Genomic DNA, 27,516 nt, shown 5'->3' on the forward strand with positions numbered 1-27,516 from the left:
AAAGTCTGCAACTGCAGGTTAGTTTGCACTTGATTATGGTGTGCATATCAGAAAAGAATTAATCTCTCTCAAATAAGTACAAGGGTTATTTAATGCTAACAGCAGTAAAAGGGAAGTAAAAATTATTTTTTGTCACTAAATGGAAGCAAATACTACTTCAGAATTAAAACATGGTAATAAGTTGCCAGTTTTAAATAGCCATTTTCTTACTATAACCATACTTAAATAGCTGTTGCTTCATGCTTTCCCCTTCAATACATTCAATCACAAAAAATATCAGACACAAACTAAAAGGTAAGGCGCATAAACTATTGAAAATGTAAACTTATCCATCTCATCCTATTCTCATCCTATATGTGCTTATGTCCTGTAACTGAATACAAGAGACCCAAATTTTCCAAACTGAGAACAAAAATGACAGGACAAGCAATTTTTCTTGAAATGACTACTTAAACTTTATGTGACCCCTAACTATAATTTTCTCAATATGAAATTCCTTTTAAAAATATCACGAACAGAACAAGCCATAGCAAAAAGGCTCATTGCAAAAAGATTCGCATCTTCCTGAAAAGTACTCTCCTCATTTGTTAAATTATGTCTACTTTACCCTCTTAGCCTTCAGAGGAAGAATCTTACTTATTTGAACAAGATTCTACTACAATGTTCCTACTTCTACACCAATTGGATCGGTTACGTTAATTGTTTTCCAACTAGAGGTAGCACACACATCTTTTCCTACAGCATTACTTTGAACTAGCTAAAGGGCTTTTGCATGAGTTGGGTCACTAACATCCAGAGTGAGCATAAGAACAATTTTACAATCAAGTACCTCAGATTTCTTTTCTCCCCTAAATTTCTAGGATCTAGTCTATGGTATAGCTGTCCACAGTTTTAATAATCAAAGTAACTGGAGTCTTCTTTTATCCTCACTTTACTGTAGAATCTTGAATAGAACGTCCAGGCAGTCGGGAGTTAGATATTTCTTTTAGTCCCCAAAATAATATGAGTTTTTAAATGTATGGATTTCTGCCTTGTATGCCCTATGGAAGTCCAACTATTTAGATATTTTTGTTCCTCGTGAAGCTGATCTGATCTTGAGAACATGTACTTTTTAAATCAGGCTTGAGTTAATGTGACTGGCACACCATGAATGTTCAAGGGAGCATTTTCTAGGCGCATTCCAACAGTGAAGTTGGCTGGTTCTATCAGATTTATTCACTGTTTTCAGAAGCAGCCTGATGCCAACCAACTAAATTAGCTAATATGGTAAGGCAGCAATGTCTTCTATGGAATAAACACCAAAAATTGTCAGGGATTTTTGGGAAGGTCTGATTTGAAGCACTTTGGAGTCCTTCCGGAGGAAATACACTATAAATGTGAAATGAAGTACTTCTTTCACAGATTACTTTGGGCATGTGATCTTGAATAAGTCTCAAAAGAGACATATTGTACAAAAAACACTAATATAATTTCAAGTTCTAAAGAGAGGCTGTAACCAGGTATTCTTAAATAAGTGTTAATTTAAAAAAGTTAATACTTTAAAACTAATCAATACATTCATTACTTGCATCATGTCAATTAATGAGGCTAACAAATATGTTACCTTGGCTTCATTGCTTACAACAGGTTTAACTGGGAACTGGACTTCTGTAGCTTTTAATATTGTATTTTCTTGCAAGATATCTTGTTGTGATTGGTTATGACCAAATGGCTGAAAAATAAATTAAATTCAGATAAATTTCTTCATGAAGGATTCAAGTATCAATTTCAGTGACAACATATCTTTATTTTAATTTATGTGATTTTAAATTGCCTGTGTGCTAATAAAAATATCTTACACTTAAGTAAAATGACATTTTTATGTCAGATTAGGATATTTGTTTCTCTACCTCTTGCTTGAAAGAGTTATCAACAAACTATCAATACTCAGAAATGAAAGTAATACCAATTTAACATCTTTATTACCACAATTTCAGTGTGTAGTGGAGATATAAGTAGAGAAGCTTGCCTTAAAGATGTACAACACTTTTAAACACATTTTATCTCACCTTTCTACCATAAAGACACTGGAAAAAAATGACTCCAACTGACCATACATCAACCTTGTTTGAAATCTTTGGTGGCTCTTTGCCAACTACAAAACACTCTGGAGGCAAGTACCTGTAAAACCAAAACCTTCTGTCACTGCAAGAAAATGCACCAGAATCTTTAAAACATGTTCTAACACAAAGTTATACATCTGATTGCACCTGATTTTTTAACACTGGTACAGTTACCTCAAGTTAGTTTGTTTTTTAAATCAAAGACTGACATTGTGATTTTCAATTTTCCATAGTGTCAGACACAGGTAATAATAGAGCCAATCAATTATATAGTTAATTTTCTAAAAATTGAAATCTCCTGTTAAATAAAATAGACTTGATTCTTTATCTCATACATGATATTCCTAGGAGTGGGCAAAATAACTGATGCCTGAGACACTAATTATTTGGAGATTGGGGTACTACACTGTACTTCTCCCTTTTTAATACTTGCTCTCCTAGGAGGTATATTAATTAATTAAGTATATATATATATTTATTGAAACCTCTCTGCAAATCACAAGATGATTATATATTATGGGAGCAGAAAACTGAAATGTAACTATTCAGTACTTTATATGCATCAATATTAAAGCTTATGTAACCCTTTCATGTCTGTCCCTTCTTCACACTTGATGACCTACTGCTATGTACTGTATATCAATTAAGTGAAAGTACACTATTCAGTACATACAGTAAGCAGTGAATAGCTTACAAGAGATACAATAAACATATATCTCCCTATCTCCCTCCCTTAAGTAGACAGAGCATCAGAAATAGTTACAGGTGCCTAATACTTTTAAAAATAAAGCCATTTGTTTAAGCATCTAAATATGGAATTAAGCACCAAACTTAAAGCTCCCAATATTGAAAATTTTGCCAGCTGATGTTATGTGTATTTATAGCATAAGCGACTACAAACATTATTATCCAAGTAACAGAAGATTAATATACCAATAATTTTAAAAGATGAAACAGAAAATGATAAATTAAACCAAAACCTACACCAAGCTAAAACATTAAACAAGGCAATATTTACATACAAATATTTACACAAGATATATATTGTTACGGGGGAACAGACAGCACCGTTAGCCTGACATAGTACATAGAAAGTAAAAAAGTAAAGTCATTTGTAGAGACATATCAGAATGAGTAAAAATAATCCTAACATACCCATATTATTCAATACTAGAAGATTTACCCACTGTTGCTCTGGCTCTTAACTCATTTTTTAAAAAAGATAATGTATATGCTTCATTTAAATCATTGATTTAAGGTGGGACAGAAGACAAGGGGCTCAGTATGCAGGCTGCCCCAGGGAGAGAGGACTGCCCCAGCCTTTTCTCACCACAGCAGCGTGGGGTCAGGTGTGAAGCACCTATCCATGGCTGCTGCAGCTCCAGCAGGCACAACCAGGGGAGGGATGCATGTCCCCCAGCTGTGGCAGGTGCGGGTTTGTCTGCTCCTCTGTGCTCCCCAGCCAGCGTGAAGAATGCACAAAACTATACACTTTCCCCTCGTTCCCTGGTGAAGGGAAACAACCAGCAATGTCCCCTTATGAATGGGGGGAGGAACGGGGAAATGGAGCTTCAGCCCCTGCCCTCCCTAAAGGCAGTCCCAGAGGAGGGAAGGAGAAGGATGGAGCATGCCCTTAGCCAGTGCCTTTCACCTGCCTGGTGATTCTGTCTCTTTTCTGTACAATTTTCTGAGAAGAAATCCCGTTCCAAGCACATTCCCCTTTTCCTGGCACAACCAAATCCCTACCTTGCTTTGAGTTATGATAAGAGGAAGCTGGATACCAAATTTGGTTGTCCCAACTCTTACCATTTAGGAGGAGTTTTTGAACAGACAGGCAGGCACATGGATGGACACACAAATTCTTTCATATATATAGAGCAGATTTTTCACTTGGCATAAATATTTCCAAATATTAATGTGTATGTTAGTCTTTCCCCCGACTTTTTTCTCCCCCCCTACTAGATAAATCTGGTATTTCCTAACTACCGAGTGCTGAGTGCAACTTAAATTATGTTCTTTTAACATATGGAATTTTTTGTATAATTTCCTAAGGATGTTTTATGTTTTGTTAGCTAAAGAAAAAGGTAAAAATAAATTCTATTACATAAAACTTAGTGAACGAAAAAGCTACAGAATGGATGAGTATAGTGTTGACATTTCTATTTAAAATTAAGTTTGAGCCCAACTTCTTTCCTTACTGCAGGTAATCTAATGAAAGAAGAGGCTAAGTGTTCAGAAGAGTTGTGAATAACGGGCTGACCAACATTATTTCCTAACTTTACACATCCAGTGGTCAGACTGAGGAGGTGCTATGGCAAAGAGCAGAAAAGTCAAAAGCTCTATTAGAACAGGGAGGCAGAGCAAATCCAAGGCAGGAAGTTTCCGTAAGCAATGAAAATGCTCCCTGCTTTTCCCTGCAGTGTGCATGAAAGAGAAGATGGTTTGTCCCCAGCAATCATTACCTCCCAACAGATACACGTGAGATGTCTTTGGGCCTCCTACCTACTTATTGAAGTTAGGATCCAGTAGGAAGGGAGGGTGAGAGTGTAATTTCCCTCCTTGGGGTCTCAGGCTGGTTGTTCTCTGCTCTATAGCGGCTAGTATCTTCAATCTTCAAGAGCTAGGCTGTTTCCTACAACCTCCCACCATGGCTGCCATGGGCAAGTCCCACAGCTTGCCTTGATTATAACATTTTATCCTGTTAGTTAACCTGACTCTTGAAAAGCACATTCTAACATAACTTGGACCAGGACTTTGCAGTCAGAACAGATAAAGGCACGGTGAACTTCATTGTCTCAGCTAATTGACAAGACGACCTTTAAACTAGCAGATGAGGGTAAAATATTGAGAGAGAGAGACTCATGAAATCTCTACATCTGGCTTCTATACATAGGAACTGGAAAATATACAGTAAATGATAATGGAACATCACGAGCAAAAAAGCGGAGTGAAATCTGAGGGAAACAACTGAAATGCTTGTATATAAAAATAGAGGAATTGGAGCTACTGGTGCAGAAGTGAAATCAGATATTATACTGATTACAGAAACATTAATGACTGGAATAAATACAACATTAATGACTGGAAGGATATATGCAGTATACGAGCAAGAGGAATAAAAGTAAAGGTGATATAGGAGTGTTGTATGTCAACAAGTGGTAAATTAAAGAATTACAAAGTGACTGTATGGAGAGAACAGAATCTGTTTGGGTTAAAATCACTTTGCGGAAGGATTGTAAAAGGGTCATTTTGCGATTGCATCAGAGGCCTGCTATAGACCCCCATGATCAGACTTTATATGCACAGAGATCTCCAATATTATTAGAGATAGATACTACTGGGAACAATCATAATGAAAGACTAACTTCCTGGAGACTAATATTGGTGAGATTCACATAATTCTAGATGTGATGGATGACAGTTTTCTTCCTCAAATCATCACTGAACCAACATGCAATTTTAGACTTATTGTGATGAGTACTGAGGACATCAAAGAACAGCTAGTCATAGGAAATAACCTTGGATCAAGCGATCATGGGCTGATTCAGTTTAAGAAAAAAGATAATAAAAACCAGCTGTGTCAAATATGACTTTTTATTGTAAAAAGGGTAGATTTTGAGAAATTAAAATAATTACATAAGGAAGACAACTCCTGAAGAGCAAAAATAACTTCAATGTGGTGGTGGCTTGGAATTTCTTCAAATCAACTATACAAGAAAAAACAATGACTAACCTTCTTGTAACTGCTGTTCGAGATGTGCTGTTTATGTCCATTCCAATCAGGTGTATGCACAATTATCAGAATATTTTCCCTTAGCAGCTCCCATCAGGTTGGCTGTGAAGGCTCTGGAGTGGTGCCTTTATGGCTCTGGATACAGGACTCTGGCAATCCCATGCCACCTCAGTTCAAGTTGCCAGTGGTTCAAACAGGGGCTCCATTCGTCTGCAGAGGACCAAGTTAAAGGCCAATGCAGGGACAGGCTGTCTAAGCATCTGGGTGCTCCTAAGTGAACAGCTAAGATAGCAGTACCTTGATGGATGCCACTTCTAGGTCTTGTTTCAGGTGGAGAAGATACTCTCAAATGAGAATAGAGGTGCTTGGAGTGGAGGCATGTAACACTAGGCACACAAGCAAGTGAACCTTTCCCACTCAGCTAGGTAAGTGGCCCTGGTGGACGGTTCCCTGTTGCCAAGTAGGACCTCTCTTACTGTTGCCAAGCACAAAAGTTCCATAGGGTTTCACCATGAAACTTCTAGGCCATGGTATGGAGGGACTGCAGGTGAAGGTGAACATGGTCCTGAGTGATCAGATAGAGGTGGAGTAGTAACACTATCAGGGCATCTACTGATACTAGTAGGAATCTGCTGTACTAGTGTTATTGAGGTCACACTGGGGCCATGACAATTACCTTGGCTCTGTCCCTGCAGACCTTCAGAAGTATCTTGTACACAAGAGGGATTAGAGGAAAGCATACAGCAGGCATCTTCCTCAGGGTATCAGAAATGTATTTGAAACCCCCATCTTTGGAAGATGGAGTGCATGACTTCTAGATAGATGGACTACCCATGGTTGTGGAATGATTTGTTGAGGTTGACTGCTAGTTTGGTCTGAAGTCCTGGGAGATAAGTTGCCTCGCAGTTTGTGATAAGGTTGACTTGTTCCCACTGAGAAGGAGGTCCAGTCTCTTAAAAATGGATTTGACAACATGGAGCTGAGATTCCACCTGCTCCCTGGCATGCCCCGAGCAGCTAATTCTTGAGAGAGGGAGGAAGGCTGCTATGATCAACATGCACTTGGTGAACACTCTGGGGACCGTCAATATGCTGAATGGGAGGATTGTGCTTCTACACAGCAGGGCTTAACTCGAAATAAGTTACGCAAATTGAGCTACGTTGGGAACATCTACAAAGAACTTATTTAGAAATAGAGCACTCGTCCTCCAACTTCTCTTACTCCTTGTACAATGAGGGTTACAGGAGTCAGAGTAAAAAGTCCTCTAGCTTGATAGTATTTTAACATTATTTCGAAATAACTACCTACTATGTAGACACAAACTAAGTTATTTAGAAATAATGTTGCTGTGAAGACGTATCCTAAAAATCCTGCCTCGTGCTCAAGAGCCATCTCATGGAACTTGGATGGTGATTCCTTCCAAGGACAAGGAATTACTTATCACAGGCATCTGGGTTGCCTAGGAGGTGCAGCAAACTGCAGGACATATTGTTTGAAGGTGCGGGATTATTTTTGGAACAAACAGACTCTAAGCTGCACAGCTTCAAGGACTTCTGGGCGACAATGATATTGTTGGGCATGAACATTCCTGCAACCCAACAAAACCATTTTAAGCCCCAATTACAACAGCCTTTAAGCCATGCTGGATCCCTAAAGCATACGTCATTGCTTTACTGGCTGGGGTGGTCAGTGTTTAGAGGCCGCTGAGCAGAAGCCCCTGGAAAAGGAGCTCTCAGCCTGATGTTAAGCCCAGAGGTTCCAAAAAGGCCATTGTGCTTTGCCATTGGTGCTGCCCTCTGTTGTCTGTCAGATCTATGATGGCTGTAACAGGAATAGAAGGAATCACCATCCAAGTTCCATGAGATAGCTCTTGAGCACGAGCAGTGCACTGAAGGATATTGCGTTGGGGATTGGGGCTGAGCTAATGATCTGGGACACTTGTGTTGAGGCACTAGTTCTGGGACTCTGGTGTCAGGGACCAGTGCAGGTTCTCTCTTGCATTCAGGAATCAGTGCCTCTCCGACCTCAGTGTCAGGGAAGGGGAGTATCGTTGCACTGCTGCTGGGAAACCCCACATGGATTCTGGCTTTGGAGAGCAGTGCTGTGGCATGATGATCTGGAGCAGTGATGAGGCAAACAGTGCCAGGCCGGTGGGGGCGGGCGGGCGGAGGGCAACTGCTGTGTTATGGCCAACTTCCCCTCAGACAGTGCCAGAGGCTCATCTCTGACTGACAGGGTCCAAGGAACTGTTATGGCAATTAAATCTCTGGCAGCTTCAGAAGTGTCTGTGGTGAAGGGTAGCTCCAACTCATCTACCTGGCACTGTGCAGCAGAGGAGTTGCTGAGTGTCAGGCTCGATAGTCCCCTCAGGAGAACTCAAGTCAATGACACTGATGCTTGCTGCATGAGTGCTGGGTGCTCCTTTATGAGACACCCATGCAGTGCCTGCCACTGACACTGCTTTTGGCACTGCGGAGCACCCCTGCTCAGCTCACCACCAGTGAAAGTGAGAGATGCTGGATTGTCTCCTCAGTGAGTGGTGCTCTGCCAAGTGTCTCTTAGACAACAGTCCTTCCTCAACACCGTGTCACGTACTGATGCTGGGGCACTCCGAACAAATGCGTCTGATGCTGGGTCCTGGCGGTCCGCAGTAGATTAGGGATGAAGAGGGCATTCCATGAGCAATTGCACAAGTCAAAAATCCTGCTTCATTTCTGTTATGGGGCTGAAAGCCCTGCAAATCTTGCACCTTTCTGTCTGGTGCACCTCCCTGTGTCACAAGTCATGTGGGTCATGTGTTGGCATAGGCTTACTGTAGCTTCCATAGGGTTTCAAGCCTTGGGCTCACACCATGCCCAGAAACCGAAGGGGTGTGGGGGGGAAGGGGGGAAAGGGACTGGGGAAACCCCACTCCCAAAGCTTATTATATATACACTATATACAGTATCTACTATATACACTAACCACAAACTACAACTAAAGTAACTACGCTGTGGAGAGACTGCACTTGCCAGATAAGCGAGCACCCTTCCAACAACCTTTCCTGGTGGTAAGAAGGAACGGAGGAGGCATGGATCGGCAGGGTCCTACATCTAGCACAGAGGGTGGGCAATAATTTTGGGTCGGGGCCCACTTTAAAAATTTTCAGCTTCACACAGCTCCCCCGCCCCCAGACCCTGATTGGCCTGGGGGAGCGCGAATCCTCCTCCTGCCCTACCCCCGCCATGCGAGGAGCACACGACACTTCAAAGTGTGCCAATAAGGGCCTAGGGGCAGGGGAGCTGCATGAAGCTTTCTTCACCCTGCCCCGCGCATGTGTACGGCACTTTGAAGTGTTGTGAGCTCTTCCCAGGATGGAGGAAACTTTGCGCAGCTCCCTTGCCACCAGGCCAATCAGGGCTTGGGGGCGGGGGAGCGCGTGACGTCTCCTCCCGCCCCGCAAGGAGCGCGTAGCACTTTGAAGTGCCGCATGCTCCTTGCAGGGCGGGAGGAAGTTTTGTGCGCTCCCCCACCCGCAGGCCCTAATTGGCCTGGGGACAGGGAAGCGGCAGGGCCTCTGAAGGCTGGATCAACACACTTGGTGAGCCGCATCCGGCCCACGGAGGCCCTTTTACCCACCCCGATCTAGCACCATGAAGGCACCATTCCACTCCACAGCTGACCCGATGGGAGCTGCTAAGGAAAAAGCCTTCTGATGGCTGTGCATGCAGTGTGCACACACCTGACTGGAGTTAACATGAACAAACACTTGAAGATTTGCATCACAAGAAAAGGAAGAAAAAACCTCAGGGAAAAGCTACAAACCCAGTCGGATGAATGGCTACCTAAAAAAGTATTAGGCCTAAGCAGAGAACCTATAGAGAATAAGAAAAGGGGGCTGATCAGCAAATAAATCTACACTGTGGAGGTTAGAAAATGTAGGAGTAAAGTGAGAATTGCTAAAAGTCAAGCTGAATTAGCTCTTGCTATGGACATTTAAATAAATAATAAGTTTTTTAGTTACAGGCAGTCCCTGAGTTACGCGGATCCGACTTATGTCGGATCCGCAGTTACGAACGGGGCTTTTCTTGCCCCGGAGGACGCAAGCGGTGGGACGCCCAGATGCGCCGCGGTCCCGCCGCCCAAGTCCTCCAGGGCGAGAAAAGCTGCTCCGCGTCTCCCTGGTCTGCTGGGGGGGGGAGGCCCCCCAGCAGACCAGGGAGACGCGGAGCAAAGCCGCGGAGCATGTGGGCAGTGGGACAGCAGAGCAAAGCCGCGGAGGATGCGGGCGGGACCGTGGCGCATCTCGGCGGTCCCGCCACCAGCGTCTCCCAGGTCTGCTGGGGGGGGGGGGGGGCGCAGCCAGTGCGCCCTCTGCTCCCCCCAGCAGACCAGGCTTTTCTCGCCGACGACGCCTGGGCTACTGGACCAACCCGGCAGCACCCCAGCTGCTCTGCCTCAGGCATCCCCAAGTCAGCCGCTACTGAAACTGACCAGCGGCTGACTACAGGAAGCCCGAGGCAGAGTTGCTCTGCCCTGGGCTTCCTGGAATCAGCCGCTGATCAGTTTCAGCAGTGGCTGACTTGGGGACACCTGGGGTAGAGCAGCTGGGGTGCTGCCGGGTTGGTCCCCGCAGCGCTGAGGTATGGCGTTGCGGGGACCTACCCGGCAGTGCCCTAGCTGCTCTGTCCCAGGCATCCAAATTCAGCCGCTGTTGAAACTGATCAGCGGCTGATTCCAGGAAGCCCGGGGCAGAGCAACTCTGCCTCAGGCTTCCTGTAGTCAGCCGCTGGTCAGTTTCAGCAGCGGCTGAATCTGGATGCCAGTTTCGATTTACATACAAATTCAACTTAAGTACAAACCTACAGTCCCTATCTTGTACGTAACCCGGGGACTACCTGTATAGTTTAGTTTAGTTTAGTTTAGAGACACACTATGGAAGGATGAGATTGGTCCATTATGCAGTATGCATGGGAAGGAGATTAAAGATAATCTTTATATATACACCAAAAACTAAACGTATAATTTGCCTGGGATTCTGCATCCACCTTGCCTCTTCCCCCAGTAGCCTTGCCTGTCCCCGCTTAGTAAATGCCAGCCCTCCCTCTGCTGCCACCGGAGCAGAGCCCCACAGCTGGTAATAGCAGAGGGGCTGGCACTGACCTACTTTGGTCTGACAAATTCCCTGGTTCAGGACTGGTCAGGTCCCAAGGGTGCCAGACCAGGGAAGTACAACCTATAGTATGTAAGGTTCTAGATCAAGTTGTGAAGAAAAGAATAATTACATGTATAGAGGTAAATATTAAAAGGGATTTTATGCAATAAGGATTAACAAAGGTAGAACATGATAGACTGACCTGATTTCCTTCTCGAACAATATAACTGATTTTTTAGACAAGGGAAGTGCAGTAAACCCAATATTCTTGGACTTCAGTAAAGCATCTGACAACAGGGAAATTATTTCTTAAATTAGGGAAAATAGGGATCAGTAAAAACATTGTAATTTCAAGTAGTAATTGGCTAAAGAAGAGAAGGCAGGAGATTATGCCAAAAGATGAATTACTGGACCAAAGGAAAGTTATTAGTGGAGCTTCTCAAAGATTATTTTTGGGACCAATCTTGTTCAACTTTAAAAACAAATTTTTTAAACAACCTTGAAACAAAAAGTATAAGTGTGCTGATGACATTTGCTGATGAAACAAAGCAGGGACGCATCATCCATAAAGAAGAAGATTAGAATATTATTCAGGAAGATCTGAATGACCTTGAAAGCTGAAGTGACAGACATGGGATGAAATTCAATAGTACAAAATGAAAAGTCATTCAGAGTAATAATAAGAATTTCTGTTTCATCAAGGGCTCAACAGTTGGAAGTGAGAGGAGAGAGACTGGATGTGTGAGTCTATCACAGGATGATTATGAGCCACCAATGTGATGCAGCTTGTGAAAAAGGCAAATGTGATTCTAGAATGTATCAGGTGTACTGGAAGAACAAGGCTTGCTTAGTCTAGTAAAGCAAAGGACTGCTCTCCATAAATGCATAAAGGGACATGATTGCTCTAAGGCAGTGGTTCCCAACCTGTGGTCCACAGACCTCTGGTGGTCCACAACAGTACTGTAGGGGGGCTATGGAAAGTTGGGAGCTGAGAGACTCTGTGCTGGCAGCCGAGAGACTCTGTGCTGGCAGCCAGCAAGTCCCTCAACCTGCGCTGCTTCCCCAGCAGGCTGAGGAACACGGCTTGGGAAGCAATGCAGACTGAGGGACGTGCAGGCTACAGGCATGGCTACACTGGGTTGTTTTGGGGTTTTTTTGGGGGGGGGAAGCACATCTGTAAAATTTTAATAGATTGAAAAGGGGTCTGTATGCTTCTGAGGTTTCTAACTCTCAGAGGGATTAGATTCTGTAACAGCCTCACAAAAGAGGATGTGGAGGCCAATAACTTACTGAAAGTTGGACAAGATTTATGAGAATTACTGTACGATGACTTTGCTCGTGATGGTAGGGGAAAGGCCACAATTATCCTGGGGCCCATTTTTGTCTTATGCATCTGGATCTCATGCTTCAGGGTTTCACCAGCCAACAGCAGGAGTCAGGAACGGATTAATTTCCTTTCCTGCCACAACCCATGGTATTCTGGAAGGGTGTTTATATCTCATTTATTTGCAACCTCAGGGAGGGTCAACACCTGGAGATGAGATATTGGGCAGGGCAGACAAGTGAAACAAAGCAGCATCAAGCATTCTCCCTCTCAGGTGCTTGGCAGATTGGTTATTTACATGATCAGGATCTGATACCCGGGATCAGAAGGGACTTTTCCTCTAAGTCAGTCCGGTGGTGACTAGGGATGTTAGAGTATAACATTTAGCCAATAAGCTGATGCCTTATTGAGTGGCTAGTCCCATAGATAAAGGGGAAGACTTAATGGAGACAACACCAATAATGAGTATTAGGAGGATACAGGATGGGTTAAAGAGGATTACAAGGGAAAATAGGAATGGCAAGGACTTGCAGCCAGAGGAAGCTAGAGATAGACCAGAGAATCGCACTGTCACTAGGAAAAGGCAGGTCCATGTGATTGGGGACTCCTTATTGAGAACAATAGGCCTGTAACCAGAGCTGATCCGGAGAATAGAAGGGTGTGCTGTCTGCCAGGTGCTAAGATACGAGATGTGGAACTGAGGTTGAAGAGGATTATTAAGGGAGCAGGAAGGAATCCATTGATCTTCCTTCATGTAGGAACAAATGATATGGCTAGATTCTCGCTGGAACGAATTAAGGGAGACTATGCTAGGCTGGGGAGGACGCTCAAGAAAATTGAGGCTCAGGTGATCTTTATTGGGATTCTGCCTGTTCCTAGAGAAGGGCAACTAAGATGTGAGAGGATTATGATGATCAATAGATGGCTTAGGCAGTGGTGCTATAAGGAGGGCTTTGGGATGTATGGTCACTGGGAGGCATTTATGGAAAGAGGACTGTTCTCTAGGGATGGACTTCACCTAAGTAGGGAGGGAAATAGACTTCTAGGATGGAGGCTGGCTCAACTGACTGAGAGAGCTTTAAACTAGGAATTTGGGGGAGACGGTTGGGAGGTGTCCAGGTAATCTCTATGCTGGATTTTAACACTGAGAGGGAGGAAAACGAAGTAAGAAAGGAAATAGCTGGGGGTAGGAGAATGAACATGAGGAAGGGTAGGGTGGATACTAGTCTAATAGGTCATATTGGAGGTACAATGTCCATGCCAAATTGGGTAAAGAATGTGAATGAGGCCAAACAGCAAAAATTAAGATGTTTGTACACCAATGCGAGGAGCTTAGGTAACAAAAAGGAGGAACTAGAGCTATTGGTCCAGGAAGTGAAACCAGATATTATAGGAATAACAGAAACATGGTGGAATACTAGGCATGTCTGGAGTGCAGGTATTGAAGGGTATGTGCTGTTTAGGAAAGACAGAAATAAGGGTAAAGGTGGTGGAGTCGCACTGTATGTCAAAGATGAGGTAGACTGTAAAGAAATAAAAAGTGATGGAATGGAGAAGACAGAGTCTGTTTGGGCAAAAATCACATTGGGAAAGAAAACTATCAGATCCTCCCCTGGGATAGTGCTAGGGGTGTATTATAGACCACCAGGATCCAATTTGGATATGGATAGAGACCTCTTTAATGTTTTTAATGAAGTAAATACTCATGGAAACTGCGTAATCATGGGAGATTTCAACTTTCCAGATATAGACTGGAGAACAAGTGCTAGTAATAATAATAGGGCTCAGATTTTCCTATTTGTGATAGCTGATGAATTCTTTCATCAAGTAGTTGCTGAACCAACAAGGGGGTATTCAATTTTAGATTTGGTTTTGGTGAGAGGTGAGGACCTCATAGATGAAATGGTTGTAGGGGACAACCTTGGCTCAAGTGATCATGAGCTAATTCAGTTCAAATTAAATGGAAGGATAAACAAAAATAAATCTGAGACTAGGGTTTTTTATTTCAAAAGGGCTAACTTTAACAAATTAAGGAAATTAGTTAGGGAAGTTGATTGGACTAAAGAAATTATGGATCTTGAGGTGGAGGAGGCCTGGAATTATTTCAAGTTAAAGTTGCAGAAGCTGTCAGAAGCCTGTATCCCTAGAAAAGGGAAAAAATTTATAGGCAGGTGTGTTAGATCAAGCTGGATGAGGAAGCATCTCAGAGACGTGATTAAGAAAAAGCAGAAAGCATATAAGGAGTGGAAAATGGGAGGGATCAGTAAAGAAAGCTACCTTATTGAGGTTAAAGCATGTAGGGACAAAGTGAGAAAGGCTAAAAGTCAGGTAGAGTTGGACCTTCCAAAGGGAATTAAAACCAATAGTAAAAGGTTTTATAGTCATATAAATAGGAAAGAAACAAAAAAAGTAGTAGTAGGATGGCTAATTACTAAGGATGGAGTGGAGGTTAAGGATAATCTAGGAATAGCCCAATATCTAAACAAATACTTTGCTTCAGTCTTTAATGAGACTCATAAAGAGCTTAGGGATAATGATAACATAACAAATGGGACTAAGGATATGGAGGTAGATATTACCATATCCGAGGTAAAAGCCAAACTTGAACAGCTTAATGGGAGTAAATCGGGGGGCCCAGATAATCTTCATCCAAGAATATTAAAGGAACTGGCACATGAACTTTTAAGTGCATTAGCAAAATTTTTTAATAATCTCTAAACTCAGGGGTTGTACCATTTGACTGGAGAATTGCTAATATAGTTCCGATTTTTAAGAAAGGGAAAAAAAGCGACCCGGGTAACTATAGGCCTGTTAGTTTGACATCTGTAGTATGTAAGATCTTGGAAAAATTTTTGAAGGAGAAAGTAGTTAGAGACATTGAGGCTAATGGCAATTGGGACAAATTACAACATGGTTTTACAAAAGGTAGATCGTGCCAAACCAACCTGATCTCCTTTTTTGAGAAAGTAACAGATTTTTTAGATAAAGGAAATGCAGTGGATCTAATCTACCTCGACTTTAGTAAGGCATTTGATACAGTACGACATGGGGAATTATTGATTAAATTGGAAAAAATAGGGATTAATATGAAAGTTGAGAGGTGGATAAGCAACTGGTTAAAGGAGAGACTACAGTGGGTCACATTGAAAGGTGAACTGTCAGGTTGGAGGAAGGTTACTAGCGGAGTTCCTCTGGGATCAGTTTTGGGGCCAATTTAATTTAATCTTTTTATCGCTCAACTTGGCACCAAAAGTGGAAGTATCCTGATAAAATTTGCAGATGACACAAAGTTGGGAGCTACTGCCAATTCAAAAAAGGATTGGCATATCATACAGGAAGATCTGGATCATCTTGGAAATTGGAGTGATAGCAATAGGATGAAATTTAATAGTGAGAAGTGTAAGGTTATGCATTTAGGGATTAATAACAAGAATTTTAGTTATAAGCTGGGGACACATCAGTTGGAAGTAACGGAGGAGGAGAAGGACCTCGGAGTCCTGGTTGATTATAAGATTACTATGAGCCGCCATTGTGACATGGCCGTGAAAAAGGCTAATACGGTCTTGGGATGTATTAGGCGAGGTATTTCCAGTAAGGATAAGGAGATGTTAGTGCCATTATACAAGGCATTGGTGAGACCCCATTTGGAATACTGTGTGCAGTTCTGGTCTCCCGTGTTTAAGAAGGATGAATTCAAACTGGAACAGGTACAAAGAAGGGCCACTAGGATGATCTGAGGAATGGAAAACCTGTCTTATGAAAGGAGACTCAAGGAGCTTGGCTTGTTTACCTTAACCAAAAGAAGGCTGAGGGGGGACATGATTGCACTCTTTAAATATATTAGAGGGATAAATACCAGGGAGGGAGAGGAATTATTTAAGTTTAATACCAATGTGGACACAAGAACAAATGGATATAAGCTGGCTAGTAGGAAGTTTAGTCTTGAGATTAGATGAAGGTTTCTAACCGTTAGAGGAGTGAGGTTCTGGAACAGCTTTCCAAGGGAAGTAGTGGGGGCAAAAGATCTATCTGGTTTCAAGATTAAACTAAATGGGTTTATGAAGGGGATGGTTTGATGAGATAACATGATCTTGGTAACTAATTGACCATTCATTATCAGTGGGAAATAGGTCAATGGAGGGATGATAGGAATTACTATAGAGAACTTTCTGGGTGTCTGGCTGATGAGTCTTGCCCACATGCTCAGGGTTTAGCTGATCGCCATATTTGGGGTCGGGAAGGAATTTTCCTCCAGGGTAGATTGGCAGAGGCCCTGGAGGTTTTTCGCCTTCCCCTGTAGCATGGCGTACAGATCACAGCTGGAGGACTCTCTGCATCTTGGGGTGTTCAAAGTATTTGAAGGCTTCAATATCTGAGATATAGGTGAGAGGATTATTCTAGGAGGGGTGGGTGAGATTCTGTGGCCTGCACTGTGCAGGGGGTCAGACTAGATGATCATAATGGTCCCTTCTGATCTTAAAGTCTATGAGTCTATCAATTAATGGTGTCTCTTACAATCAGCTAGCTCCCAGGGAGGCAGTTTCATTGTGGCAGCAGCTTCACTGCTGCAGCAAAGCCTACATTCCGGAAACTGGGCAGGCAATGGATGCCCACTTCACTCCTGGAAAGAAGGTTACCCTGCAACAGGGAAGCCACCTCCCCAGGAGCTGGGCTGGCAGTGGGTAGCAGAGCAGTCCCACTCCCAGCTGAGCACTCCGCAACATAAAGCTTATTTAACCTTTATACTGTAGAGCCCACAGCATATAACTGCTGGGATTTTCAGTGGTTATATGGTTACCTATTTAACCAACTTTTAACATTCCCTAATGGTGACTTTGGCTTTGAGTCCTGGTGCACCTCGGTCCCTCCTATTCTCTGTCTGACGCACAATAGTCCTGTGGACTGTAATATTTTGGTCTAATTTTGATTGCTGGGTTTAAATGTGTGGATGTGGCTAGTGGCCTACGATATGCAGAAGGTCAGGCTAGATAATCTAATGGTCCTTTCTCCCTAAGCAGCAGGAAAAAGCGGGCACCTCCCCCACGTCCCACATATTTTTCAAATGTGAGAAGTCAGACTGTTCTTAATCTTACTTTTCTACAGGATTTTTAAACTTGGGCTGATCTGGGAAATGTATTTAGGCACGCATTTTTAAAATGCTTTGTTTACGGTATGTGCTGCAATTTCGTGGCATGTTTCAGGTATGCATGTGAGAAATGCTTAATTCTCATAGGTCCTCCTAATGGTTTAACTTAGGCTACGTCTAGACTACATACCTTTTTCAAAAGAGGCTTTTTTGAAAGAGAACACCCAGCATTCTGGATGCTCTCTTTCGAAAAAGCACAGTTTGCATTACATCACACCTTTTTTTGAAAGAGCACTTTCAAAAAAAGGTGTTCTTCCTTGTAAAACGAGTTTTTCTGCAGTCAAAAAAAACTGCTGCATTCTTTCGATTTATTTTCAAAAAAATGCAGCAGCAGTCTAGAGGTAGATAAAGATTTTTCAAAAAAAGGCCACATTTTTCGAAAAATCCCTTTAGTCTAGACACACCCTTAGTGTGAAACATAGACAACAATGGAGAACACTCCATAACCATTTTATATTGAAACAGTATACATTTATCCTATATGTACACATGTAACAAATACTGAAATATATAGTGACAAGTATCAAGGTAGCCACGTTAGTCTGAATCTGCATAAACAACGAGAAGTCTTGTGGCACCTTATAGCCTAAAAGTTTTATTGGAGCATAAGCTTTTGTGGACAAAGACCCACTTCATCATGAATCTGATGAAGTGGGTCTTTGCCCATGAAAGCTTATGCTCCAATAAATCTGTTAGTCTATAAGGTACCATAGGACTTCTCATCGTTACTGAAATATGTATTATCCTTGTACATATAATATGGCTGGTCAGTCTTCCAATCAATCGAACCTTTAAGACAAAGAGATTATTTTAATGTGTTCATATACATGGTCTATCTGATGATGATATGGGGATCTAAAGTTCTTGAAATTGACAACATTTCTCAGTGGTAAGCATTTATACAAACCCAGTATACCTGGGAGAGCTGTCAAGAACTTGCAAAAAAGCCATAAGTTTAATATATATTTTCTTCTTGGAAAACATGTTTATAATATTCTGAAATAAAATGATGTTTCTTTCAAAATGTTCAAATACATATCCTGGCTGCTGCCCTCCTGAAAGATTATGAATGAAGTACAAACTGGCTTCCATAGGAGAAGTAAAAATAGAAACATAGGAATTGCCATACTAGAAGTGATCAAAGGTCTTTCTACTGCAATTTCACTTTTCCAAAACTTTAAAAAAAATCCCACCATAATAAAACCCTTCATATTGCACCTACTTGTGCTAGACTATGCTTTGGGCAGGGAGGGGAGAAGGAAAGAACGGTGTTTCTCTCTTACTTCATCTGATCCTCAGATTTGAAAAACAGATAGTCCTAGTAATTTTATCTTCACTAATGTAACTGTAGATGTTATTAGTGCTCCTGTAAACATTTGGTTATGTTATGCATCCTACAAAATTCAGTATAATTACGTTTCTTCAACACTAAGATCCACAGGTTAAATATTGCGTATAAATCCTTTTCTTGTTTAACACTTTTAATCCTAAATATCTGTGTAAAACTGATGTCACATTATTGAAATTTGAACAATGATAAGAATTTAAACAACACATCTGTCCAAACTTAAAATTACCAATAAGTTCCTGCCCCTTGTGAAGTTAAGTCCATTCCATCCACACCATAGCTGTCATCATCCATTATTTTGGAGAGACCAAAATCAGTGATTTTTATTTCTCCACATGCTGTTCCATCTACCAGAAGGATGTTGCCTAACAACAACAAAAAATTATGAATATGCAACCTTATCACAAGCATACTAAATAAGTGAGTCATCATAGGGTCAACCTGCAGCAATCTACAACAGCTGTACACCAACCACCTTTCTAGTCTCCTCATCAAACCATGCTGATCCATGTGCTGTTCCTAAGCTGATCCCAACTGCAATGGCCTTTTAAGGGACTCATTGGGTAGCTGTGAAACACCAAATCACAGCAACAACTGGCACTGAACTTTTTTCCACTACTTATCCACAAAACATGTTCTACCAGCACCACAGAATTCACAGGAAGCTAGTTAAGTTGGCTTTAGGGCCAGTCTATATTGGGCCCTCAAGAACAGTGCAAAGGGGCTACAGACAGGCCAAGGACCTCCCCCCATGTTTTTAAACTGCACAATGTATTTCTCATACTATGTTTTCCTATAGTATTGCATTTTATTCATTATTTAAACAAAAAATTTTTTTACCAATCTTGTGTTATCTTCAAAATATTAAATTAAGTTGCCTTAAAATATATTCAGAACTGTTCTATATGAGAACAGTCCTTCTCTGGAACTGTTCAAAAGAGCATGCATACTGTACATCTCTACCCTAAGAAAAATCCATGTTAAAAGTTTCCTACTTACAAAGTAGTAGCTCTGGCTTGATGTTCTACAGTATGCCACAAAAACAATAACTCTGTCTCAAGAGGTTAACAATTTAAGATTCATAAAGACAGTACTAAATAAAACAGAAGGCCAAAGGAAGGCTATAGGTAGAAGATAGTGTAAACCTTAAATCTGTTTGTTTAAAATGGTCACACTCAATTTATGTACTTTATGCTGAGTCATTATTGGAAGATTTAATGGATGTGGTAAGAATTAAAGAGAGATCTGAAGACAATGGCTATTAGACATGCAAGAAAAATGAGACTGTTCTAGGCATAAGGGGAATAACATGAAAGAGGACATGAAGAGGACAGCGGAAGGAGGATATAAAGGGAGCAGGTAGGAAAGAGACCTGGTGATAGCAAAGAAGGACAACAGTTGTAGAAATGAGTGAAATTACACAGACTGCAAAGTGAAAACAAAAGCTGGAACTAGATGTAGGCAGTGATAGCCAGTGAAAGGATTTCAGTGGACAAGGAAAATGCACACTAAAGGAAAATTATTTTTAGGGCAGCATTCTGGAAAAAATCAAAGGGAAAGGAAACAAATTATTTTCTTATTTCTGAAAGTGTCCATCATGTTCTCTGGATCTGTGATAAGGTGTCTATCCCACACAGGCACAGAAGAGGTGATCTCCTCCATGCTCTGGATGTGAGGCCCCCCCCCCCCCCCCCCCAACAGCCCAGAGAGGCCATGTAAAGCACAGCCAATCAGGGAGGAGATGCAGGGACCAATTCAGGTTCTAAAAGCTCAGATAAAAGGGAACTTCAGGGCAGAGTAGTATTAGTTGCCTTAGGGAGCCTAGCTGAGTGCCCTGAGGTAAGGGCGAAGAAGGTAGTGCTAGGGCCATTGGAGGTGGCCCATTGGAGATTACAGGGAAACAACAGCAGGCTATTTACAGCGTACTTGGGATGAGGGTTGGATTAGTGTGTGGGCCTGGACCCCCCCAACAACACCTCACTGGGGAAATGGCTTGACTTTTGGACACAGATTCCCTTCCAGAAGAGGGAAACAAAGATGGTAACCTAGCCAGGGGCCTGAGTCGAGAAGAGAATGCAAAGACTGAGTTCTGGTGTGCCAACCACAGACATAGGCTTCCGCTTCAAGCCAATCCCCAGAAGAGGTGCGGGTCTGGCAATGAGGGCTACACCCTGTGACAGGGACTTACCCCATAAATAAAAATCACAAAATAATGCTAAATGACTGAAGAGTTGAGGAAAGTGATAGACAAAGAATAGATAAAGGTTTCAGCAGTAAAGATGTAAGAGAAAGAAGGATTTTGGAAATGTTTAAGAAGAAATGACAACCAGAAGTTAACTTGAGATTTTGCAGCATGAATTACAAATATAATTCAAAAGAACAAAATTATTAGATTTTCAAAAGTAACTTTTTTAATTTACCTGGTTTAAGATCATAGTGTATAATAGGGGGCTTGATCTCATTGAGATACCGTAGTGCATTTACTATTTGCATTACAATTGACCTAGCTTCCTTCTCTGACATCAGTTTATGTTGTTTGAGATAGAAATCCAAGTCATTGCCTTCACAGTACTCCAACACTGTACAAAACCTAGAGTAAAAATTCATAAATACAGTGTCAGATAAGGTAGAATATAAATTGCCATCTAAGGGCATGTCTACACAGCAGAGCTAAATTCGAAATAAGCTACACAACTTGAGCTGTCTACTGCGTAGCTTGAGTCAAAATAAGTTATTTCAGCTTTTGGTGCTGTTTACACAGCAGGAAGTCCAAGTTAGAGCACTCTTCTTCCAACTTCCCTTACTCCTCATAAAATGAGGGTTACAGGAGTCAGAATAAGAAATCCTCCAGCTCAACATTATTTCAATATTATGTTAAATAGCTGCTTGTTGTGTAAATGCGGACTATGTTATTTCGGAATAATGCTGCTGTGTAGACATAGCCTAACTGTACAATAATATGAAAAAAGATTGATACTGACAAGTTAAGTATTTTGATTACATGAACAACAGTAAAACTAGCTTTTTAAATTAAGGGAATCTGGCATAATAACTAGTTACTTAAAAACCAAACATCAAAAGCGTTTGCATTCAGAAACAAAATAGACTACAGAAATACAAGTGAGAGTATGTAAAAACTTTGTTTTTTGTACAGACAAGTTTCATGGTAACAAAAGTATTTTAATCTCCTACTGTGGAATTCTTTACTGGGTCTCTGAAATGGGGATGTAATGGAACAGTCAACTAGTCAACTACTAGCATATGCTTATCGGGTAGTCAAGTCTTCCCCTCCCTCTTGCTGCTTCTGTGTCAGCAAGGGGGAGAGAAGCAGGAGCCGGTGCTGGGGGCCAGTTCCCCCCAGCACTTAAAAGCCAGTTCCCCCAGCACCACTATCTCCACAGTATGTGTGGGGGAAGGGTGAGGGGCAGAGCCGCAGCATTCTGAAGCTAGAACGAGCTGGGACTGTTCAATCCCAGCTCGTGCCAGCCCCAAGATCTAACCCTGCAGTAGCTCTGCATTTTAAATGTAGTAAGAGCCCCTGGGATCTAACCCCACTGCATCTCTGCAGTTTAAAAGTAGTAGGAGCCAGGCTGCTGCACACTCAGCTCCTATTACTTTTAAACTGCAGGGCCGCAGCGGGGTTAGCGAGCACCCCCACCTTATCAACTAATAGAGTAGTCAGTGGAAATTCCCTACTATAAAAGCTCAAGGGAAGCATGGTAGTAGTTATGGAAACACCTCATGTTAGCCTGCACATGGAATAGGAGAAACCCTTAGGGTAACGAAGACAGCCCTGGTGGTCTGTGTAAGTTGCAGCAGCTTCCTGGGCTGTCCTATGAGACTACAGTGCTACCTTGATTTATATGCAAGCCATTCCAACACATCCCTTATGCCTGGGCAACCTCAGAAGGAAGCCTTACGACTGTCTTCCACAATGTCTGCACCAGGGGGAATTTTTTCTCCCACCAAAACTGCAGCTTTTAGAGTCCTTTAACATTATTGCACCAGTCATTTTAGATAATGAGGTTATAGCTGGGTTGGGGATCTCAAACTTGGCATTCACATACAGTCTTCATTTTAATAAAGATAAGGAATTAAAAATACTAGGAATGTTCTAAAATCAGTGTCATATCACTTACGTATCTGTATCCAGGGAGAAGTAGTCATAGAGTTTAACTATCCTGGGATGATCCAGCTCTTTGTGTATTCTATACTCTCTGCAGGCATGTCTAAAAGAAGATGATGTGTTAACTTTCCACAGTCAATAGAACACAGTTAAATTTACCACAAGAATTCTAAGTTATTAATATTTACTTGTGGTAGTTTTCTTTCTTCTCATCTCTCCAGCTTTTGTTGAGTTGGTGGATCTTCACAGCAGCGTATCTTTGTTCATAAAGATCAAAAGCCTAGAAAACCAGATTTGGAACAGTTACAACCAAAGATGACAAAAAAATAACACAAAAAAGGTCTAAATTCAGCATATAATCCACAAGTCTACAAACTAAGGAAAATTAAATTATACAAATGCATCATAGCCATCTTTTGAATTCAGATGTAAAAAACACTTCATAAATGTGAAGACCCAGTTATTTGAAGTATACAAACTTTATTATATAAGTAACATTACATGCAGTTTGTAGAGTCATGGAATTGCACTAGATAATTGATCGTAATACTGACAATTTTATTCTACTTTCCTCAGATATTTTCATATCCAGCAAGACTTCTGCCAATTTTACATTCAGAAAAATAAATGGTTAGTCAGAGCTGCTCTGGATACAAGAGGTTATCTCTATGTTTGGGTTCATTGAGGCTCATTTCAGTGGCAAGCGCACCCTTCTATGGCTGTGGTTACTTCTGCCAGGCTCAGAAAGACCAAATTTTTTTTAAAAAATTGTATCACAAGTTCCTAATTTTCCAGTCTACTACAATACATTTTCCTTAATGGACATATCAGCAAGACTAGAGTCACAATCCTGGCTTCTTCCTTATCTCTCTCTGTTTTAGAATGCGTCTGTGTCTGTGAGTCTGTCTGTTCTGGAACTCCTCCTAAATGATAAGAGCTAGAACCAACAAATGTGGTATACAGTTTACTCTTATCCTAACTTAATGCAAGGCCAGAGTTTGGTAGGGCCAGGAAAATGGGAAGTCCCTGGAATGGGACTGTTTTCCATAACATGGAAAGGGAGGGGGCAGAGAGGAAGAATGCAATAGTCACAGCGGCCACTGGGGGCAGCGAGTGTGGAGGAAGCTATACTGCAGAGTGACCACTAGGGGCAGCTACATCACTGAGGGAGTGTCTAGTTGGGGCTAGGGCTCACCATCTTGCCTGCCACCAGACTGAATAAGTAGCCCTCCATCCCAAACCCTTTTCCCCAGCCTTTGGCTGCAGCGCTGGGGTAGGGGGAGAAAAGACCCCTGCTGGCTGCGGGAGAGGCTGGGGGGGCAGGGGAGAGAAGGGCCTCTGCCAATCAGGAGAGCACTGGGGAGATAAGAGAAGGCTCTTGCAGGATGGGGAACCAGCTGAGGGGAAGAGAGAAGGCCCCTGCCAGGTGGGATCCCCTCACATACCCTGAACCCCTTCTCACCCCTCAACCCTAACTCTTGCAACCCCCCCAAGACCTTCTACCCTGATTCCTGCATACGCACCCCCACGCTCCTAGCCTCCTGCCCTGCCCCCCTTAAATCCCCAAGGCTCTGCCCTGACTCCTGCAACTTCCTTCCACTCTCCACTGCCAGCCCCCTGCCCTGAAGGAGATAGGCAGCACTGAGTAAAAGTCTTTTAGTGACCAATAAAGCCTTCGTCTGTTGATTATATAAGCATAAGGCTCCATATAAAAGCTAATGTTTTTTTCCCGAATCTTTGTTTAATTAGTGCTACAGTATTCGAACCCTCTTAGCTCAGGAGATCAAAAGTAAGCAAATTATATATACAAACTTATGTGGCTATCAGATTTTATATTAGCAGACCAAAATACATATTACCTTATATACTTCACTGAAGCCACCCCGACCAAGTAAATGAAGTAACAAATACCGTTCATTTAATGTAGGATGATCTTTGAACCTTAAAAAGAAAGTAGGGAGACTTCAAGTGACTATCTGAGATAGGAGAGCCTGGTATGTAGGTCTCTTTGTATTATTATTTAAACTTAGTTTATATAAAAGGATAAATCCTGCTCAGTAATATTTTACTAGAATTTGATGGCTGCTTTGTAATATACAGCAATGCAATTTTTAAAATAGTATATTAATGTTTTCAGTCTATCATAGCAAATCAACAATTGTTACCAAAACACTGCCATTCAGTTAGTTTTGTCCAAGTCTTTTTTTTTTGAGTGAATGTGAAGAGTCTTAAATTTTAACCATTAAATTTTTAACTGTTTTTGTTTTTACTATATGTGAATTGAATCTAATGACAAACAAAATGTCAGCAGTTTTTGGATATGTACTGTCTGGGAAACAAGTGTTATAGCAACTTTTGATTTTCAAATTCTATTGGTTCACAAACCATACCAATTATATTTTTATTTGTATTTTACATCACCAATTTCAGTTTCTTCTTTGTTTTCAAGGGGAAAATGAACCGAAAATATTTCTTAACATTTCTTTTTCCCTCCCCCATCCCAGAGTTTAGCCTTTTCCCCAGATACTACAGGAGAACATGACACCAGAATGGTGGCTTAATTCGGTTGCAACATTAAGTCACATACCGGGGAGCTATTTGCAATAACTTTTCAAGCACAGGAAATAATCTTGATAATCTCTTCTACCCATACTAACAGCCCTCTACTCCATAAATAATGCTGGGACCACAGAATCACAGAACACTAGAACTGAAAGGGAAATGCCAACTTCATTCTCCAATTTCTTTAGGAGATGCCTTCCAATTCCAGTGCAACAGGGAAGCAGACCATTATGGAACAATTATCATATATGGAATATGTACTGTACACATATCAAGTTAGGTTGCAAAATTAATTTTACCACCTCTCTCACCCTTTCAGTCTCTGCACTGTTGAGATGAAGTTGGAAAATTTCCTTCCTTATCAGATCCAAAACTAGTGTGATACACATAACAAAGCCCTCAAATCCATTCTTATTCGAATGCCAGGAGGACAGAAGGAAAACATTCCTTCTCAGTACAGAATGGCATCCCAGGACAGGAGAATAACTTGCATTACGGAGCTGGAGGACCCCGCAGCCTCACTGATTGTCACACCGCCAGAGATGGTAGGAAATGACCCAGGGAAGGTGCGAAAGTGGTATCTCCCATGCCTAGCTTGGTGGAGAATCCCATCACAATATGCCAAGCTCACTCGGGTGGGAGATATCCCTCACGCACCTTTTGTGGGTTACTTCCTACTATCTCTGGTGGCATGGCAATCTGTTTATTTTTATTTTAAGTATGCTTTCTTTTAAGTTAACCAAATATTCAGGTCAACAGAGTTATAAAGGACATCATTGTGCCAGTGGCTTTTATACAAAACATCAGTGTCAGATGCTTCTTGAACCCAGAACAGTGGCAAAAGATAGCCCTACTGCTACAGCCTCACAGGAATCACAACTTTCCTAGTATATGACAACCATTAAAACATTACAAATATTCATCCAATTGCATTACCATGCATTTTAACACTTTCAGAAAAAGCTGAAACTTATATGTGTAGTCTTGTTATAGTCGAAAGAGTAAACATAAAATTAAACTTTCAGTACGCTCTTCCATTGTAGACAAGCTCATCTTGCTCAGTTATGTAATATGTAGATTCAAAGTTAATTCCTGATGCAAGTTTTATCTTACTATCGATTATCACACAAATTAAATCTTGCAGTAGGTATCAGTAACACACAATAGTAATTTGTTTTCTTGAGCTTTTTGGTGCTTTGATAAATATGTGAACAATACTTCAATACAGCTGAATTTAGTCTTATATGATCATAACATTTCTGCAAATTCCCCAAGACTTTCTTACATCTTTAGGAATTACTTTCAAGTGAGTGGGTTGCTTTAGAGTTCCCCATAACTATTTCTTTATGTCAGAATTGTGAAGTAGCAAATTTTAGATATTCTGCATTTTCAGCTCTACATGTACAATGACTTGTAAAATTATTACACTGTATCATTATTTTTAGGTATAATTACAATCCATTTAAGATAAGATAAGTATTAAAACAAGGAGATGTCCCAATAAAACATTATAGCATATTCTGTTCAATTTTGGTGAAGGTGGTTTTTAAGATACATTAGGTTTTTAAGAATAAACATGCAAAATTAAAATCTAATGACTTACTGTGAATTATCTTCATTATTTATTCTTTTGAGTTCTCGTATATGAAGATTTCTAACTCTTTCCAAACGTTCAAGTTCTGCTTGTATTTCAGCTTCTTCCTGCAAATGAAAAGAATGACCTATAAAGGCTCAATTCACACTCTGTGTGAAAAAGGATATTTTTACCCATGCATCTATAATGGTGGTGATGGAGGAACATTACGTTACAAAACCCCACTGAACCAGTAAACACAACTGCTTTTCTCTTAATGACTGAAAAATTCATAAAGATAAGGCATAAGCCTATTTCCAGGAATCCTTCTCTCAATGAAACCTATAAGTAATGGGATGTTCAAAGTTTTGTTCTGCACTGTAGCGATGCTATTCAAACTGAGTGGAAGCTGGTTTTGTACCTCTGCCAGGCAACTAGATTATCTGAGAAATAGTCTGAAAATGATGT

At 41.4% G+C, this 27,516-nt stretch overlaps 1 protein-coding gene across 3 annotated transcripts in view; it reads right to left on the reverse strand.

Moving 5' to 3' along the window:
• TLK1 (tousled like kinase 1) overlaps positions 1-27,516 on the reverse strand; it is a 152,424-nt gene that overhangs the window by 4,543 nt on the left and 120,365 nt on the right. For all 3 annotated transcript variants that reach the window (XM_075933612.1, XM_075933614.1, XM_075933613.1), the window contains 8 exons: positions 27,079-27,176; positions 24,773-24,854; positions 23,102-23,193; positions 22,927-23,016; positions 21,208-21,377; positions 19,017-19,152; positions 2,049-2,160; positions 1,604-1,711 (listed from right to left, as the gene is read on the reverse strand). In XM_075933612.1, coding sequence (XP_075789727.1) covers positions 1,604-1,711; positions 2,049-2,160; positions 19,017-19,152; positions 21,208-21,377; positions 22,927-23,016; positions 23,102-23,193; positions 24,773-24,854; positions 27,079-27,176 — 888 coding nt within the window. The remainder of the gene's footprint in view (positions 1-1,603; positions 1,712-2,048; positions 2,161-19,016; positions 19,153-21,207; positions 21,378-22,926; positions 23,017-23,101; positions 23,194-24,772; positions 24,855-27,078; positions 27,177-27,516) is intronic.

Source organism: Pelodiscus sinensis, chromosome 7, assembly GCF_049634645.1.
Source record: "Pelodiscus sinensis isolate JC-2024 chromosome 7, ASM4963464v1, whole genome shotgun sequence".
Classification (NCBI taxonomy): Eukaryota; Metazoa; Chordata; order Testudines; family Trionychidae; genus Pelodiscus; species Pelodiscus sinensis.